The sequence below is a fragment of the Phodopus roborovskii genome, unplaced genomic scaffold, assembly GCF_943737965.1.
Source record: "Phodopus roborovskii unplaced genomic scaffold, PHOROB, whole genome shotgun sequence".
NCBI lineage: Eukaryota > Metazoa > Chordata > Mammalia > Rodentia > Cricetidae > Phodopus > Phodopus roborovskii.
Window position 1 is genome coordinate 9728982 of NW_026126482.1, and position 14902 is coordinate 9743883.

At 47.2% G+C, this 14902-nt stretch overlaps 1 protein-coding gene and 1 long non-coding RNA gene across 2 annotated transcripts; one reads left to right on the forward strand and one right to left on the reverse strand.

Annotated features, from left to right (window-relative positions):
- Window positions 1-201: 201 nt before the first annotated feature.
- Window positions 202-954, forward strand: LOC127229227 (COMM domain-containing protein 8-like). Its single transcript, XM_051194272.1, is given in 1 exon segment — window positions 202-954. A coding segment is annotated over 1 exon segment (555 nt). The 3' UTR covers window positions 757-954.
- An 8387-nt stretch (window positions 955-9341) lies between these two features.
- Window positions 9342-10317, reverse strand: LOC127229231 (uncharacterized). Its single transcript, XR_007835120.1, has 3 exons — window positions 10268-10317; window positions 9689-9749; window positions 9342-9427 (listed from the first exon to the last, which is right to left on the reverse strand). It is a non-coding gene; the product is annotated as an uncharacterized LOC127229231 (long non-coding RNA).
- Between the last annotated feature and the right edge of the window lie 4585 nt (window positions 10318-14902).

Consider the following 14902-nt stretch of genomic DNA (forward strand, 5'->3'; position numbering starts at 1 on the left):
TAACCTAGAGACAGGAGAGAAGTCCTAGTCCCTACTTCAAATGACTTGTCAGATTTACATGACCCCATCTGGATGGCATTGCCCTACATGTGGAGTGGGGGAGGGGTGGAAGGGGAGGGTAGTTGGGGTGCATGTGAGAGGGGGAGGGAGGTAGAGGGAACTGGGATCGAACTTTAAAAAAATAAATAAATTTGCTCGGGGATGGAGGCGGAAGACGAGGCGCCGCCGCTGTGACGGCTGCAGAAGTTGCCTCCGGAGCAGGGCGCCCCGCTTCTTCACAAAATAATTGATGGCATGTGTGGTCGAGCTTACCCTGCCCACCATGATTATCACAACGTTTGGGATTTGACTGAATGGAAGCTCGTTCTGGAAGATGTGAGCATGTTTTTCAAAGCTGTAGTTGGCAAAAACTTTTCAGATGAAGAGACACTCCAGCAATTGAACCAACTGAATTCATGTCATCAAGAAGCAGTAATGGAGTGCTTAAAGAGCAGGAAAAATGAGATCAAGCAAGCCTTGTTGGGACAAATAGTTGATATTTCTTGTGCACAGCTACAGGATTTTGATTGGCAGTTAAAGCTCGCGCTTTCAAGTGACAAGATCGCCACTTTACAGATGCCACTTTTAAACCTTCACCTGGATGTGAAGGAGAATGGTGAAGTGAAACCATACTCTATTGAAATGAGTAAAGAGGAGCTGCAGAGTCTAATCAGTTCCTTGGAGGCAGCTAATAAGGTGGTCCTGCAGTTAAAATAACTGGAAATAGTGAATTTCAACACTACCAGATTTCACTGCAGCTACGTGGCAAAGCGAAGGATGTGTCCGAGGGTCGATGCTACAGCAGGCTGAGCAGGAGCAATGCCGAGCTGACAGAGATGAAGACCTGTCAGCACCCTAAAGAACAGGAAACTGTGTGGATGATAGGAAATACGTAAAATGAAAGGTGAAAAGCTGAAGTCAACAATAATGTGATTGTTTCGTTTTATTTCAATGCCAATATTAAGACTGTATAATTTGTGATATGGGAAAATGTTTTAAAGCACCTATCAGCTGCATATGGAACTCAGTAGGGGTCTCTTATCTTTCCATGTTTCAGAGAAAAGGTGTATAAGTTGTGAGAAAGCTGTCACTGATGGTGTGATGTACATGTTGTTACTCACATGCAAGTTCGTTTTTGTTTGTTCTTAATATGGAATTTGAGCTTTGTATGATCACAAATTAATTGTAATATAAACCGTTTTTTCATTTCAGCTAACTTTAAAAATGAGCATTCTGAACAAATAAAGTGTCTGGTTTTATCCTTAAAAAATAAATAAATAAATAAATAAATTAGAAAGAAAACATATATATATATATATATATATTTATATATATATATTCACAACTCATCATGTGCTATGCAATTGCTGTACCAGAGTTATAGTATCAACCTTTTTTTACTCTTTTACTTTTGTTTTGATTTTAGTTTTTATTTTCTATGTGAGAATCTTAAGATTTATAAATTTTATACTACTCTAAAAATTTAGATTTATTCTTAATTTATTTGTATGATGTTTGCTTGAGTGAATGTAGTATGAGTTCAGTATGAATGTGAACTCTACATGTTGCAATACCTGTGACTGCCAGAAGAGGGCATCAGCTTTCCTGGTGCTATAGCTATAGCAGTGTGAGCCACATGTCTGTGCTGAGGACCAAACCCCAGCCATCTGCTGTCTTTCCCACAACCCGCTGACATCTTATTCCCTTTTTAAGCTGTACAGGGAGCTTGTTAAAGAACAGACATAATGGGGAGATGTTTGACTTCTAATCTGCCATCTCTGGTTTATGAAGAAACACACAGGAAAGGGGTGGAGAGCGGATCGGGAGGGATGACTGCATAGTGGTGCAGAGCCTGTTCTCCTGTGCCCAGATGGGCGCTGCCGTGAACCACTCCCTGTCTCTCCCCAGACCGCCAACCCACAACATCGTGGTGAATGGGAAAGAATGTGTAAACTTCACCTCCTTTAATTTTCTTGGGTTGCTGGAAAACCTTTGTTTAAGGCGAGTAGCAGGTAGTACTGAAGTGTAATACGACACTGCTAACAGCTGCAAATATATAAGAAAGGCATGGTCGTCAGGGAGGACATCATTTCATATGAGTATTTCTGACAGATTCAAAATATGGCCTGAAGCATGCAGGGTAGAGAGTCTGCTGGGATCAGTGATCCTGACATCCATACCATGGGTAGCCAGGCCTGGGTAGTAGAGAGAGCACTCGAGAAGTTGCCCAGCTCCTGTTCGGAATGGGAATGGCAGACATCCTCAGGGAGGACCAGTGGTCACTGGGCTTTTAGAAGCAGACAGTGTCATTTCTCCTTTGCTTCAGTCATGTCTGTCATTCACTAATCTGTGTTTCCTGAACAGTGTTAGAATTGTAGTCACAGAAAGGGGGAAGCCGGAGAGAGGAAGAGGAGACATGGGTCCTTGAGTGGGACACATTACCTGACTGGTTGGAGTTGCCATAGTTACAGGGAAGAAGGGAAAGGGATGGTGAGGTCTGCCGAGTGGGTGGAAGAATAGGGAGAGTGGTCAGGGTCACCAACAGGAAATCATTATCACATTTGCTTCCATAAAGGCCGCAGCTTTAGCATCGTTAAAGAAGTATGGTGTGGGCACCTGTGGACCGAGAGGATTTTATGGCACATTTGGTAAGTCACATTCTCTTTCAGACTCCCTTCGAGGATCTGTTTGAGTTTGAATCTCCTTCAGAAACATTCCTACCCCTCAAGCTGAGTGTGTGCACGTACTTTCTTTTCACTTAGTTGTGTTGGCAGCAAGGATAGAGTTGTACGGGGAAGAGTTGTCAGGGCCTGAGGATGTGCTGTGCAAGGCTCTGCTGCAGGGGTCCTGATGGAGGGTGCTGGGAAAGAGTGTTTCCTTTGTGTATGCCAGCTGTTGGGAGAAAGGCCCAGCTGCTGGGGGTTTGCTCTTAGAGGTCATGCTGGTTTCCACGTGTGGTGTGGTGTCACCAAGTTGTGGAGTGAAAGGTCAGGCAAAGGTGCCTTTCCCACAGGACAGGTAGCTGTGCAGTGTCCCACAGTCCACTGGCAAGAACTAACAGCAGTGCATACCTAGTCCAAAGGCAGGGCTGGCGAAGAGCCAGTATGTGGGTGATGTCTCTGTTTCCTCCACAGAACTGTGTGTGGTTGACTGTGTGCATGCCTGTGGAGGTCTAAGTGTACTTCTGGGGATCTGTATGTAGATGCTAGTGTCAATAACCCTGGAAGGAACTGAGAGTTCTCTGTGAGTTTCTTCTCCAGCCTACAGAGATCTTAGTCTCTACTCTCTCCCAGTATGAGCTTGTCTGAAAACTTCTGTAGACATCTGGGTGGCTGTTTGGCTGGGTCTCTGATGATCTCTGGCACGCTAAAGTGTATGTGGCAAATGAAAGTTGTGTGGTTTTTGTGTTGGGGACGTGTGTGTCTGGTTGGCTGTATGCCAAGAATTCTAGGAGTTTCTGTATGTGGATTTCTGCCATGGGCTATGAAGCAACCTCCTCCTGAAGGGTCCCCTGGGGAAGTCTCTATGGAGATATTTGGGGATCTTTGTGTTTTGGTCCATGAAGCTCTCTGGGGGGTTGTTTCTGGAATTCTGGGAAGTTTCTTTCTTTTTTAATCATTTTATTATATTTTCTTTGTTACATGTCAGTCCCAGTTCCCTCTTCCTCCCATCCTTCCATACCTCCCCTAATTACTCCTCCCATCCCTCCCCTGACTGACTCTCCCAGCCCTTCCCCACCCACACCCCAGGGATGGTGATGCATTCTGGGAGGGATCATCAAAATCAGTCATTTGGGGTAGGGCCTAGGACCTCCCTACTGTCTCTAAGCTAAGGTAGTATCCCTCCATGGGAAATGTGCCCCCAAATGTCTTTTTCATGAACCAGGGATATATCCTGGTTCCACTTTCAGAGGTCAGATAAACTGCACAGGCATTCAAACTGATACTCCTGTTCAGGGTGTCTGATTTGGTCTTATTCAGGTTTCCCAGTTATCAGTCTGGGGTCCATGATCTCCCCCTTGTTCAAGTCAGCTGTCTTTGTGGGTTTCTGCATCCTGGTCTTGACCCATTTGCTCATAACTCCGCTCTCCCTACAACTGGATTCCAGGAGTCGGCTAAGTGTTTAGCTGTGAGTGTCTGCTTCTGTTTCTATCAGCTACTAGATAAGGGCTCTTAGACGGCATATAGGGTCGTTATCTATCTAATTATCAGGGAAGAGCATTTAAGGTAGCCTCTCCACTATTGCTCAGATTGTTAGTTGACATTTCCCTGGTGCCAGTTTTCTCTTATCATTGATGGCTCCCTCTATTATGGTATCTCTTTTCTTGCCCTCTACTATTTCTCCTCAGACTCAATCTTCTTGGTCCCTACATACTCCTGTACTCTCCTATTCTCTTCTTTCTCATAATTTCCTGTCCACTCCATGGCACCCGTGCTTCCACTATGCTCAAGAGACCTTGTCCCTTTCTTCTTCTGTGTGGGAGCCTAGTATCTCTCTTAGTGTCCTCCTTGTATCCTAGTTTCTCTGAGGTTGTGAGCTGCAGCCTGGGGATCCTTTGCTCTATGTCTAAAATCCATACATGAGTACATAACATGTTTGTCTTTTTGTGCCTGGGTCTACACTGGACCAGAGGGCAAATGACAAATTACCAGGGGTGTCTGCAGCTGCCCTGCTCGCGGAAAGGTGTGTCATGTTGACCATTCTTCCATTGAAGACAGGCGTAGGACAGTGACACCATTTCATCACACAGACTGAGCTGGGAGGTGCTAGAGAACTCAGTTTGTTGGCAGCCTCCAGTGAGGTGAGTATGGCCTCCCTACCATCCATAGGCCATTTCTTTCTTGGCAAGATATCCATAGGTCAGGATTCCCCTGATTTGAACTCAAGGATGCCACACAACTGCTGTCATCATTACTATACCTGCTTTGTGACCTGTGAAGACCATGGGATGGTACTCTGGTGCCTCTGTACACAGCTACACAAATGTCAGGTTACAGAAAATGAGAAGAAAGGCCAGGTGATCTAGCCCTTGGGGAGGTGTTTCATACAGTTGACTTGGCTCCCACTAATTCTACAGACTTCCTGTTTGTGTTTGACAAGGTTGACCTAGCACCCATAATCCTAAAGACTTCCTCTTTGTGTCTTGTAGAGTTACACCCCACGACTACCCCAAAACATAAAAGATTAGGATTCCATTGTTACACTATAATAATAACTACAAGGATGGAACTAGCAGATGGAGCCATATATTTCAGAAGCAGTACTAATGTATTACCAGACAGACATTTCCCTATGGCCTAGAACTACAGACACAAACTCCAGATAAACCATACACAGAGAAAGTAATGTCTAAAAGTTTAATTACTTCAAATACGGAAAAGCACTTGCTCTTCCGGAGACTCGACTCCTACAGGGGCAGTGCCTAGGACAGTGGATGGGTGTGCTTGGAAAAGGACGTGCCTGTGCCCTGTGCTGATATTGACTGGCTCGGGACACAGGTTCTTTGGACACCTGGGCCCGGTTGTTAGCAGGGCGCATCCATTTGTCAGTGAAAGGCTGGCTGTGTCCCTTGGGTTTAACTTGATGAACACAGACAGTGTTACCTTGTGCTGTTTTTGCCTGTGCAGTTGGAATTTTGCCCCTGCAGACCTGCCTACTTACTGGAGCCTGAGGTAAGTATGGATGCTCATTCTTCTGTGAGGAAGCATGCACATGGTGAAACCCCAATTTCTCTTTCAGAAATCTTCCAACAGATGACATGAGGTTCTGAGCTTCAGTGACCTGCCGGAGCCTGAAAAATCTGCTCAAGCCTAATGCTCGGCTTCGGCAGGTGCCTGAGAAGGCCTTGACTTTTTGCACTAAGTACCCCTGTCCTTTGTCTTTGGTTGTAAAAATTGAAACAATGGTGTTTTTTATCTTGTCCCCAAACTTAATTTCATGGTTATTTCCTTGGACTGGTCTTGTCCTTGAAAGCTGTACTTCCTGCTGGGGAATTCCATAGTTCTCTTTGTAATTTGGACCAAAGATATGGCTAGTCCACGGTTCCCGAGGGTTGGATATCATGGTGAAATTTTCTTTGCAGGACAAAGGATTCCTGTCCAGGTAGAGTGATTTTCTTGGAGGGGACACAGTCTTGAAGCAGGACTGAGAGGACTTTGAGGCCAGCATATCTGCAGCAAGGTGAATCTTGGGGGCACACTTTTGAAGGAATGTTCCAGTAGCACAGCCCTGCAGGGCAACACCAGGGGCCAGGCAGTGAGGTGTGCTCACGCCCGAGTCTTCTGGACCCTGAGCAATGGGTCTGGAATGGGATGGACTTTCACTGGTATCCAGAGAGTCACTGTTGATTGAAGACTTTGTCATCTCCCCAGCGTCTGTGGTACATGCCCAGTAGGATGAATCCTCCTCTTCTGCCTCTTCCAGATGTCCGATCTCCCTGATACTTGTTGGCTGGGATGCCACACTAAACTTTGGAACTAATTCCCCTTCGTGCATTTCTCTAAAGGCCACACCCTCATACACACCCTTGACTCGACCTGGAGTTGGTTCTTGGTTGTGTATCCAAGGTCTAAGGACTTTATCACGGTGCCAGGCTCTGCCCATGAGACTCTCAGGGGTGGAAACGGAAGTCAAATCATCCTCCTGGACAGTTGTAGTGGCCTCAGAGGGTCCAGAGTTGTCACAAGGTGGAGGCTCCTTTAGAAATTCTGGCTGGAGAGCAGGAGGCACCTTCGGTGTAGAAGATTGCACAGTGCTGCTGATTTCCATCACTTTCTCCTTTGCGGTGTTCTCATTCTGAAAAGGTTCTGCCAGGACACTGGACTTTCTGTCAGTACAGATTCCTCTAGAGTCCCAGGAGGACAAAGAGGCATTGGATGGTGAAGATGTAGCTTTGTTCTCATTGAACATATGTATGACCTTGAGGCCTCTAAGGGGCAGGCTCCATCTGTGCCTCACCAGGCGTCTTCTAAGGTGTGTTTCCAGCACATTCCGAGTGCCGGCATCTAGAAAGGAAGCCTCGGAGGTTTTTGTGCAGATGGTCACATCATTCATGGATGATTTTATCTTAGGATTCATATTTGTGTTTGAATTGGCACAAGGGACCGTAGCATGGTCAACACTGACTCCTTGATAAATGGCCACTGGCTCCTTACTTTCTTTGGTACCTCTCCACTTGCTGCTTGAGTAGTTTTTCAGGGTTTGTTCTAGCTGCCTCTTTCCTGGTCCTATCGGGGAAACAGTTCGTGAATCTCTTCTTGGGGGTCTCATATGGTATGCTTCCTCCTGTGTGTCTGAGATTTCTTCAAGAAATTTGCCTTGGTGACCTTCAGACCTCCAGTAATGATCTCTATCAGCTCTTCCCAGGCATTCTGTCACATCCTTGCCTGGACCTCTCTGAGTTTGGAACATCTCTGGACCCTCTGATGGAACACTCAAGGGATGCTGGCTGCTTTCATCTGCCAGTGATGAGAAACCTGAAAGCCGACCATTAACTTCTGCCTCACCCATTCCTGCCAGTTTGTCCTGTGATTTCATCAGGTCCAGAGATAGCTGGACCTTTTGAGGCCACTGGCCCTGGTGCTGTATGAAGCTCTTTTCTAAATGCTGTTCCAGCTGCTCCCGGAGCTTGGGGTTAATGAATTCCCCCGGGAAGTGGACCACAGACTCATGACCCTGGGCCAACCAACTGCTTGAAATGCATGGATTACATGCTTCTTGGGCGTTTTTCACCATGTCTGGTATGTCCCTTCTGCTTTCCTGTTGTTTCTTTAAAAGGTGGTGCTCTAGGTGTTGAACAGCAGGTGTGGCAGTAAATTGAGACATCGGTGATGTACTATGAGAAGTCCCATAATCCAAAATTAAAGGTGGATGGCATGGTGGCTTTGGGAGAGAGGATGGTTCAGGGGCCTGGGTTTGGATTTCAGACACGCCTGGAGCTGGGATGGAAGGTAATTTCTGAGCCAAACTTTGGAATTTGACAGAGTGAAGAAGCAGGGGCTTTGAGTAGAAGATCTGTGGAGGAACCATAGTCTGATCGTGTATTGGGATGTATGTAGATAGCACATTGAATAAGATGTAGGGGACATCCTGCACGGACTCTGCCATGTAGACAGTAGCCACAAGGGACTCACTGTGGAGAAAGGGGAGGCCCCAGAAAAGCTGGCTGTATTTCATGGGTAAATGATCACCCGAGGCCTTCTGGCAGAATGACTGCTGGTGACCTGAAAACTTCTCTGATGTGCAGTTTCTGCTCCAGAAGGGCTGTGTCGTGGTGGTGGTCTGCCTTCTGAACCAAGACTCCAGCATACTTCCCATGGAGCCCAAATCATGGTCAGAGTTTTCTTTTCCTATCCCATTGTTAACTTTCAGCTCCACCCTCTTTCTATTCTGAAGTTCAAGCTCAGGGTTGATGAAAAAGGGCTCCCCAGCCTCTATCTGCCTGGATGTGGGGCCTGTCCAGAAGGAGGCCTCTTGGCGGCTGAGACAAAGATGGTCTTGCATGGAATCTTCATGGGATGAGTTGGAGTGGCACCAGGTTTTGGCGGCTACCTGGTACCAGGAAGGTCTTGAGACAGGCCTGCTTGTTTGGTCAAAGCCCTGTGTGGTTGTTGTAGACCTGTTTGAGTTAGCAAGGTCTGACTTGGTTTTGGTAGGCCTTCCAGAATATTCAATATCTGGAATTGTTGAGATACACCTACTTGGTTGTTCAAGGCCTGGGTTTGTTGAGGTAGACCTGATTGAGTTGTTCAGGCTTGGGGTAGTTGAGATAGCCCTGCATGAGTTGCTTAGGCTTGGGGTAGTTGAGGTGGGCCTGCTTGAGTTGTTTGGGCCTGAAGTAGTTGAGGTAGGCCTGCTAAAGTTATTAGATCCTGGAATGGTTGAGTTTGGCCTGTGTGACTGCTCAAGGCCTAGGGATGTTGGGATGGGAGAAGGCAAACCTGGCAGAGGCGAGCTCTGTGAGTTCCACAGCGCTTTCCCCTCATACTGAGGGGACATCATGCTGGGATCTGGAATGCATGGAGGACAAGCCACAGGGTCAGGAGGATGAGATGGGAGGGAAGGTGCCCTTGGCGGTGGTGGTGGTGGTGAATGGTGTCTCCCAGGAGTCAAGGTTTCTGGTGCCTGAGAGTCACTCATGGACAACTGTGACTCAATAGAAGCTGAGGAATCCAGCAGGACAGGTGACAAGATTTTAGAATTTTGGGGCAGCAGGTGTTCCTGGGGATGAGCCGAGGAAGCCTCTAGGGGCTTGGTGGCCACAGACTCCTCTGTGGGCTGCCTAGGTGGCAGGTGAGCTTTGTCAGCTTCTGGGTTGGAGTCTTCACCTGAGGCATCTTGTCTTAAGAGCCTGCAAAAGCTGATGATATTGACAAGCCTCTGTTTTGTGCTGTGGGAGAAAGGAGATGTCATTGCAGCCAGGAGAACATGGGGACAGGAGGCTGGGCAGTCTGAGTAGGGAAGAGCCCTCACAGACCATCACAACCAATGTCCTACACTGTTCTTTTTACAAAGCCCTTTTCCACTCCAGCACTATACCCATGACCCACTCACCCCGAGGGCCCCTTTTCCCTTGGTATCTTTATGCCCTGGTCTGGGTGATCACAGACCTCACAAGGAGTGAGGACCAGAGGGAATGGAGATGGCTCACCTGTGCAGAAGGGAAACCAGTACCTTGTCCTCCTTCGGTTTCTTCCTGCAGCCTCTGTAACCTGGAAATGGAGACTGGGTTATGGCGGGGTAAGGAGGGACCTGGTGTCTTACCACAGACTGAATGAAATGTCCCTTCAGTAGAAATGAAACGTTAAACGGGAGCTCAGGCTCTGTGAGTAATCCTGCATGAACAAATGCACCGAGAGCAAGGCACAAGTGTGGCAGGACCAGGTGCTTCCACTTCTAAGAAACTCCATGGCTTCTTGATCTCCATGTGGAGGGGAGGGAGGGGCCAGTGTCCTGAAATAGGAAAATGTCTCAGAGAGGTTTATCAACCCATTTGCCTTCAAATCAGGCAAAATGGTACCCCTTCCTCTCACACCATCTCTCCCAGGGTGCACCCAGGCCTGGCTGTCCCATAGCTTCTTTCTGAACCCAGAACCTGGGAAGTGTCTTCAGTACTTGGTTCCTTTGAAGGAGAAGCATCCTTGAGAGTTCTGCAACTCATTTGGTGTCATTACTGGGGGCAGGTTTGGCTGGTGAAGAAGTCACCTTGAAGGGGAAGGAATTAGCCTACCTCTCATGGTCCTGGTTTTCTTCCTGACCTTGATGCGTTTTCTCTTCACCTGACAGAGAAAGACAGCACCTGTAACCCCATTCACTGATCCACAATATGGGCAAAGTGTCTCTGTGAGGGCCACCATGGATGTCATTGGTCACTGTTGTGTCAGGAAGCAGATGCTCAGCTCTGAACTACCAATGGTTGTTCTTGAGACCAGAGGCCCCTCGTGTCCTGCATCATGGCCACCTCACATCAGCTCCAGTGACCCTGCAAGCATGCTTGATGTAGGGGACACAGGAACCCGTGCTCGGAACCTTTCCTTTCTCAGAGGTCCCCAGCTGTCTCAGGAACACTGTCCATGACCACATAGTCCCAGGGCTTCTCCCAAGGATGCATGGTCAGAGAACAGACAGCTAGAGCCCACTTCCCCTCTGCCTTACCTGCCAGTTCTCAAGAGGCTGGGGTCCTGCTCTTGGCTGAGCAGCGCTGCCAGCCACCTCCCTATTTGATTGGGAAGTGGAGCCTATAAAAGGAGACAGGGGACTATTGTGTTGGTTTCAGCTAAGGCATTCTTACCTTTTGGGCGGTGGTGTTGTCTGCTGGTGGAGGTGAGGGTGAGTTAAGGGGGACGAGGGGTAGTAAGAGGTGGAAGAGCCCCAGCCCACACAGGAAGGCAAAGGTCACGTCCATTGCCCAAGTGGTGAAGCTGGGGGTCAGCCATGAAGAATCGATGCTTTCCAGAGCAGAGAGGAAATTCTCCATCTGAATTGCACTGTTGCTTTGCTCTCAAGCAACTGAACTCTGAGAGTTCTGTGTGGGAGAGGGCAGCTGAGCTCAGGCCTGCATCACAGAGCTCCTGTCTCCTGTCACAAAGGGCTCCTGAGTGTGGGGGAGGGGTGCTAGCAAGAGGTGACAAAACAATCCCTCCCCATCCTCCACCCTTCCCAGGGTTCTCACCCTCCACAGCCTTTTGTGTCTCTGTCTCTAACCCTGGCTGCTCACTCTGTCAGAACTAGTGTTGTCTCTTTCCTGTGCCTGTTCTACTGCAGTGAGCCTTGTCCATGCCCAGTGGGTGTTTGAGCCTCGAGGCTCCCTCCATTCATGTTCCCCCTCCAAAGTCCTTCCCTTCTGATGCTTCTCAACAGTTCCACATACTGGAGACCAGGGACTTATGTATATGAGGCTGTGGAGCTTTATTCAAGCACCCTATTCCATTCTCTGGCCCTCTGTGTCTTTGTAGCAGTACCATAAAGAAATATTCACTTAGTCAAACTTCAAAACCCCCATAGACTTTCACAGTCTTTACAGTATTTCAAATGCTAACATCTCTTCTGAGTCTTGATGCAATCTCTTAAATGTAACTTCATAAAATCAACACTCAAGTTACATGTTTCAACATTCAATGTCACAGAATACACATTCCCACTTCAAAGGAACTAAAGAGGTTATAGTGTGGAACATTGGACTGAAACCCATTGGGGCTGCTCCAAACTCTGTGTCCCCAACTCTCTTCAGCTTTGCTGACGGCCACACCCATCTTTCTTGGCTGGTTCCACTCCCTGTTAGCAGCTCTCCTTGGCAGGTGCTTCATAGGTCTGACATCTCCAACATCTTGGGGTCTCCAATCAAATCCAGGCGTTACCCTCACATCTTTACATAATGCCTCTCTAGACCTCCATGTTGGCACAACCCTGACATATGCCTGGCCACAGCAGTTTCCTTAACCGTAGACGGAGTCCACACCCCTCTCCTCATGTTTCCTCCATGACTCTGATGCCAGAACCATATGACCAAAGCTGCCAAGGTCTGTAACCTGCTTAGCATGAAACCTAGACCTGGGAGCTTTCTTGAATTGTATTGGCTTGAGCTTTGTCTTTGTTGGTCTTCAGGGACAGGTCAGTCCTGAGAGCTTTGCTTTCAAGGTGCAGGATTAGCTTGGTGGTGTCTTGCCCTGAAGGTATCTCTCCATTTATTCCTTTCCCCTTTATATTTTTCAATACAAACTAAGGCTCCAGCATTAAATTTCTTGTGTTCTTTTCCTGCTCAAACTGTACATTTTATTTCTTTTTGCCCTTCTTGCCCTTTTTCACTGTAGGTAGGTCTGCATGACAGTGACCCCTAAGAACCACACAGCAGAGTCAATATTAAACTGTCCTGAAATCTTCTCTGCCTGCTAAAATCTATGATATTACTAACAAGCTTTTAAATGTAGCTTCATGCCGACTCCGTGGACTTGGACAGAAAGCACCCATGGTTTTGCCAAAATATCAGAAGAGCTGTCTCTAGCCTGGAAGCTAATGTCATTCCCCTCTGGATTCTCTTGATCTGGATCTCTGTAGTCCACATTGCTCTCAGCACTACAGTCTTCCAAGCTCCCACTATCATTTCCCTTACAGCCATTTTACAGCCTCAGCCATGTTCCTAGTCCAAAGTCCCAAATTCTTCCACTTTCCTCAAAAAAAAACCCAGCATGGTCAGCTCTGTGGCACAAATGCCCCAGGTGTAATATTACCCTTCTGTCCTAGTTACTTTTTTATTTCTGTGAAGAGACACCATGACCAAGGCAACCTGTAGAGGAAAAAGTTTACTGAGGCTTACATTTTTAGATGGTGGGTCCAGGAGCATCATAGTGTGGAGCTGGGCAGCAGGCAAGCAAGCATGGTGCTGAACTGGTAGCTGAGAGTTTACTTCTGATGGAGAAGCAAGAGGCAGAGTGCAGTGGCACACTGGGAATGGTGTTGCTTTTGGAGCTTCCAAGCCCCTCCCAATGACACACCTCCTCCAACAATCCATACTTCCTAGGCCTTCTCAAACACTTGTAGCAACTTTGGACCAAGCGTTTTAGTACATGACCTTGTGGGGCGGTTCTTCTCCTAACACTCACAGCAGCGAATCTTTTACAGAGTCTGTCTTCATAGCAAGGGTGGGGAGGAGGGCTGGCATCTTCATAACCTTGTGTCTTCTACCCATGTGAACCTGACTCCGTTTTCTCCTACTCAGTCATGGTGTTGTGCTTTTCTTCATGTGGTCCTGGGTGCATATTTAGAAACTGATCTGAATACTTAATGTGGAGCCACTAGCATTTGTGTTTTCAATTGAATTATTTCGTGTGTCCATAGAAGGAGGAGACTGCTTTTGGATATGAATCTTCAAATGTCGCAGCATTGGTATAGCCTCTTATCCCTTCAAGATGTTTTCTTGTTGATTGTGTCAGAGTTTCTGGCCAGACAAACTTTTTGTCTGCAAAAGAGAAAACTTTGCATATCTGAATGCTTTTTGTTACATTTTCTTATCCCTGCACTGCCTGCTGCCTTCCCCTTTATGCCCAAACCCTCTGATCCAGTCTGATTTTTCTGGTGGAGCCTCTTTATAACAAATGCCACAGATGCTTGTGTTCCAAATCCTGCCAGAGTTAGCTACTTGGGCACATTAGCCCATGCAGATGGCTGGTCCTTCAGTTCCTTTTCCCCTGTGGGTGTGGGCTTTCCCTGACCCTCTCCTCAGGTTTCTGACACAAGATCATTGGCCGCTGTCCCCAGCCAGGTTGCTCTCTGCCTGTGTTCTCTGCTAAGACATGCTGTGTATCACAGATCTCTGTCATCATCACCAGATTGAGTGAGATATTTGGGAATTCTTAAAGGGGGTGTTACTTTAAAAATAGGGGAATATTTTCCCCTGTCAAAAATGGCAAAGGATGGAGGGATTTATGTCTCTGTGTGCTTACATATTTGATGGTTTAAAACTGAAAAAAAAATTGAATGGGAACAATTCACTTTACTGAAATTTACATAATGTCAATTGTAAACATTATTGGTTTGGAAATCCTTGCCTTGTCCCTTAAAAAGTTGTTTGATATGGTGTCAAGATGCAGGCCTCAGAAAAAGTTCGTAGAGGTGAATGTTTCAGCAGCTGAAGTTCAATACCCCCAACCTCTCTTTGGAACTTGCTGTTTTGACTCTGTTCATAGTGGAACCCACACTTCCACTCAGAACCATCCAGAGGCCCCCTCACCTCAATCTTGGGCTCCCTATGCCCTCTGCTTGAGGTGAGTTTGGGGGCAGAAGACTCGGGCGTGAGCACACCTCACTGCCTGGCCCCTGGTGTTGCCCTGCAGGGCTGTGCTACTGGAACATTCCTTCAAAAGTGTGCACCCAAGATTCACCTTGCTGCAGATATGCTGGCCTCAAAGTCCTCTCAGTCCTGCTTCAAGACTGTGTCCCCTCCAAGAAAATCACTCTACCTGGACAGGAATCCTTTGTCCTGCAAAGAAAATTTCACCATGATATCCAACCCTCGGGAACCGTGGACTAGCCATATCTTTGGTCCAAATTACAAAGAGAACTATGGAATTCCCCAGCAGGAAGTACAGCTTTCAAGGACAAGACCAGTCCAAGGAAATAACCATGAAATTAAGTTTGGGGACAAGATAAAAAACACCATTGTTTCAATTTTTACAACCAAAGACAAAGGACAGGGGTACTTAGTGCAAAAAGTCAAGGCCTTCTCAGGCACCTGCCGAAGCCGAGCATTAGGCTTGAGCAGATTTTTCAGGCTCCGGCAGGTCACTGAAGCTCAGAACCTCATGTCATCTGTTGGAAGATTTCTGAAAGAGAAATTGGGGTTTCACCATGTGCATGCTTCCTCACAGAA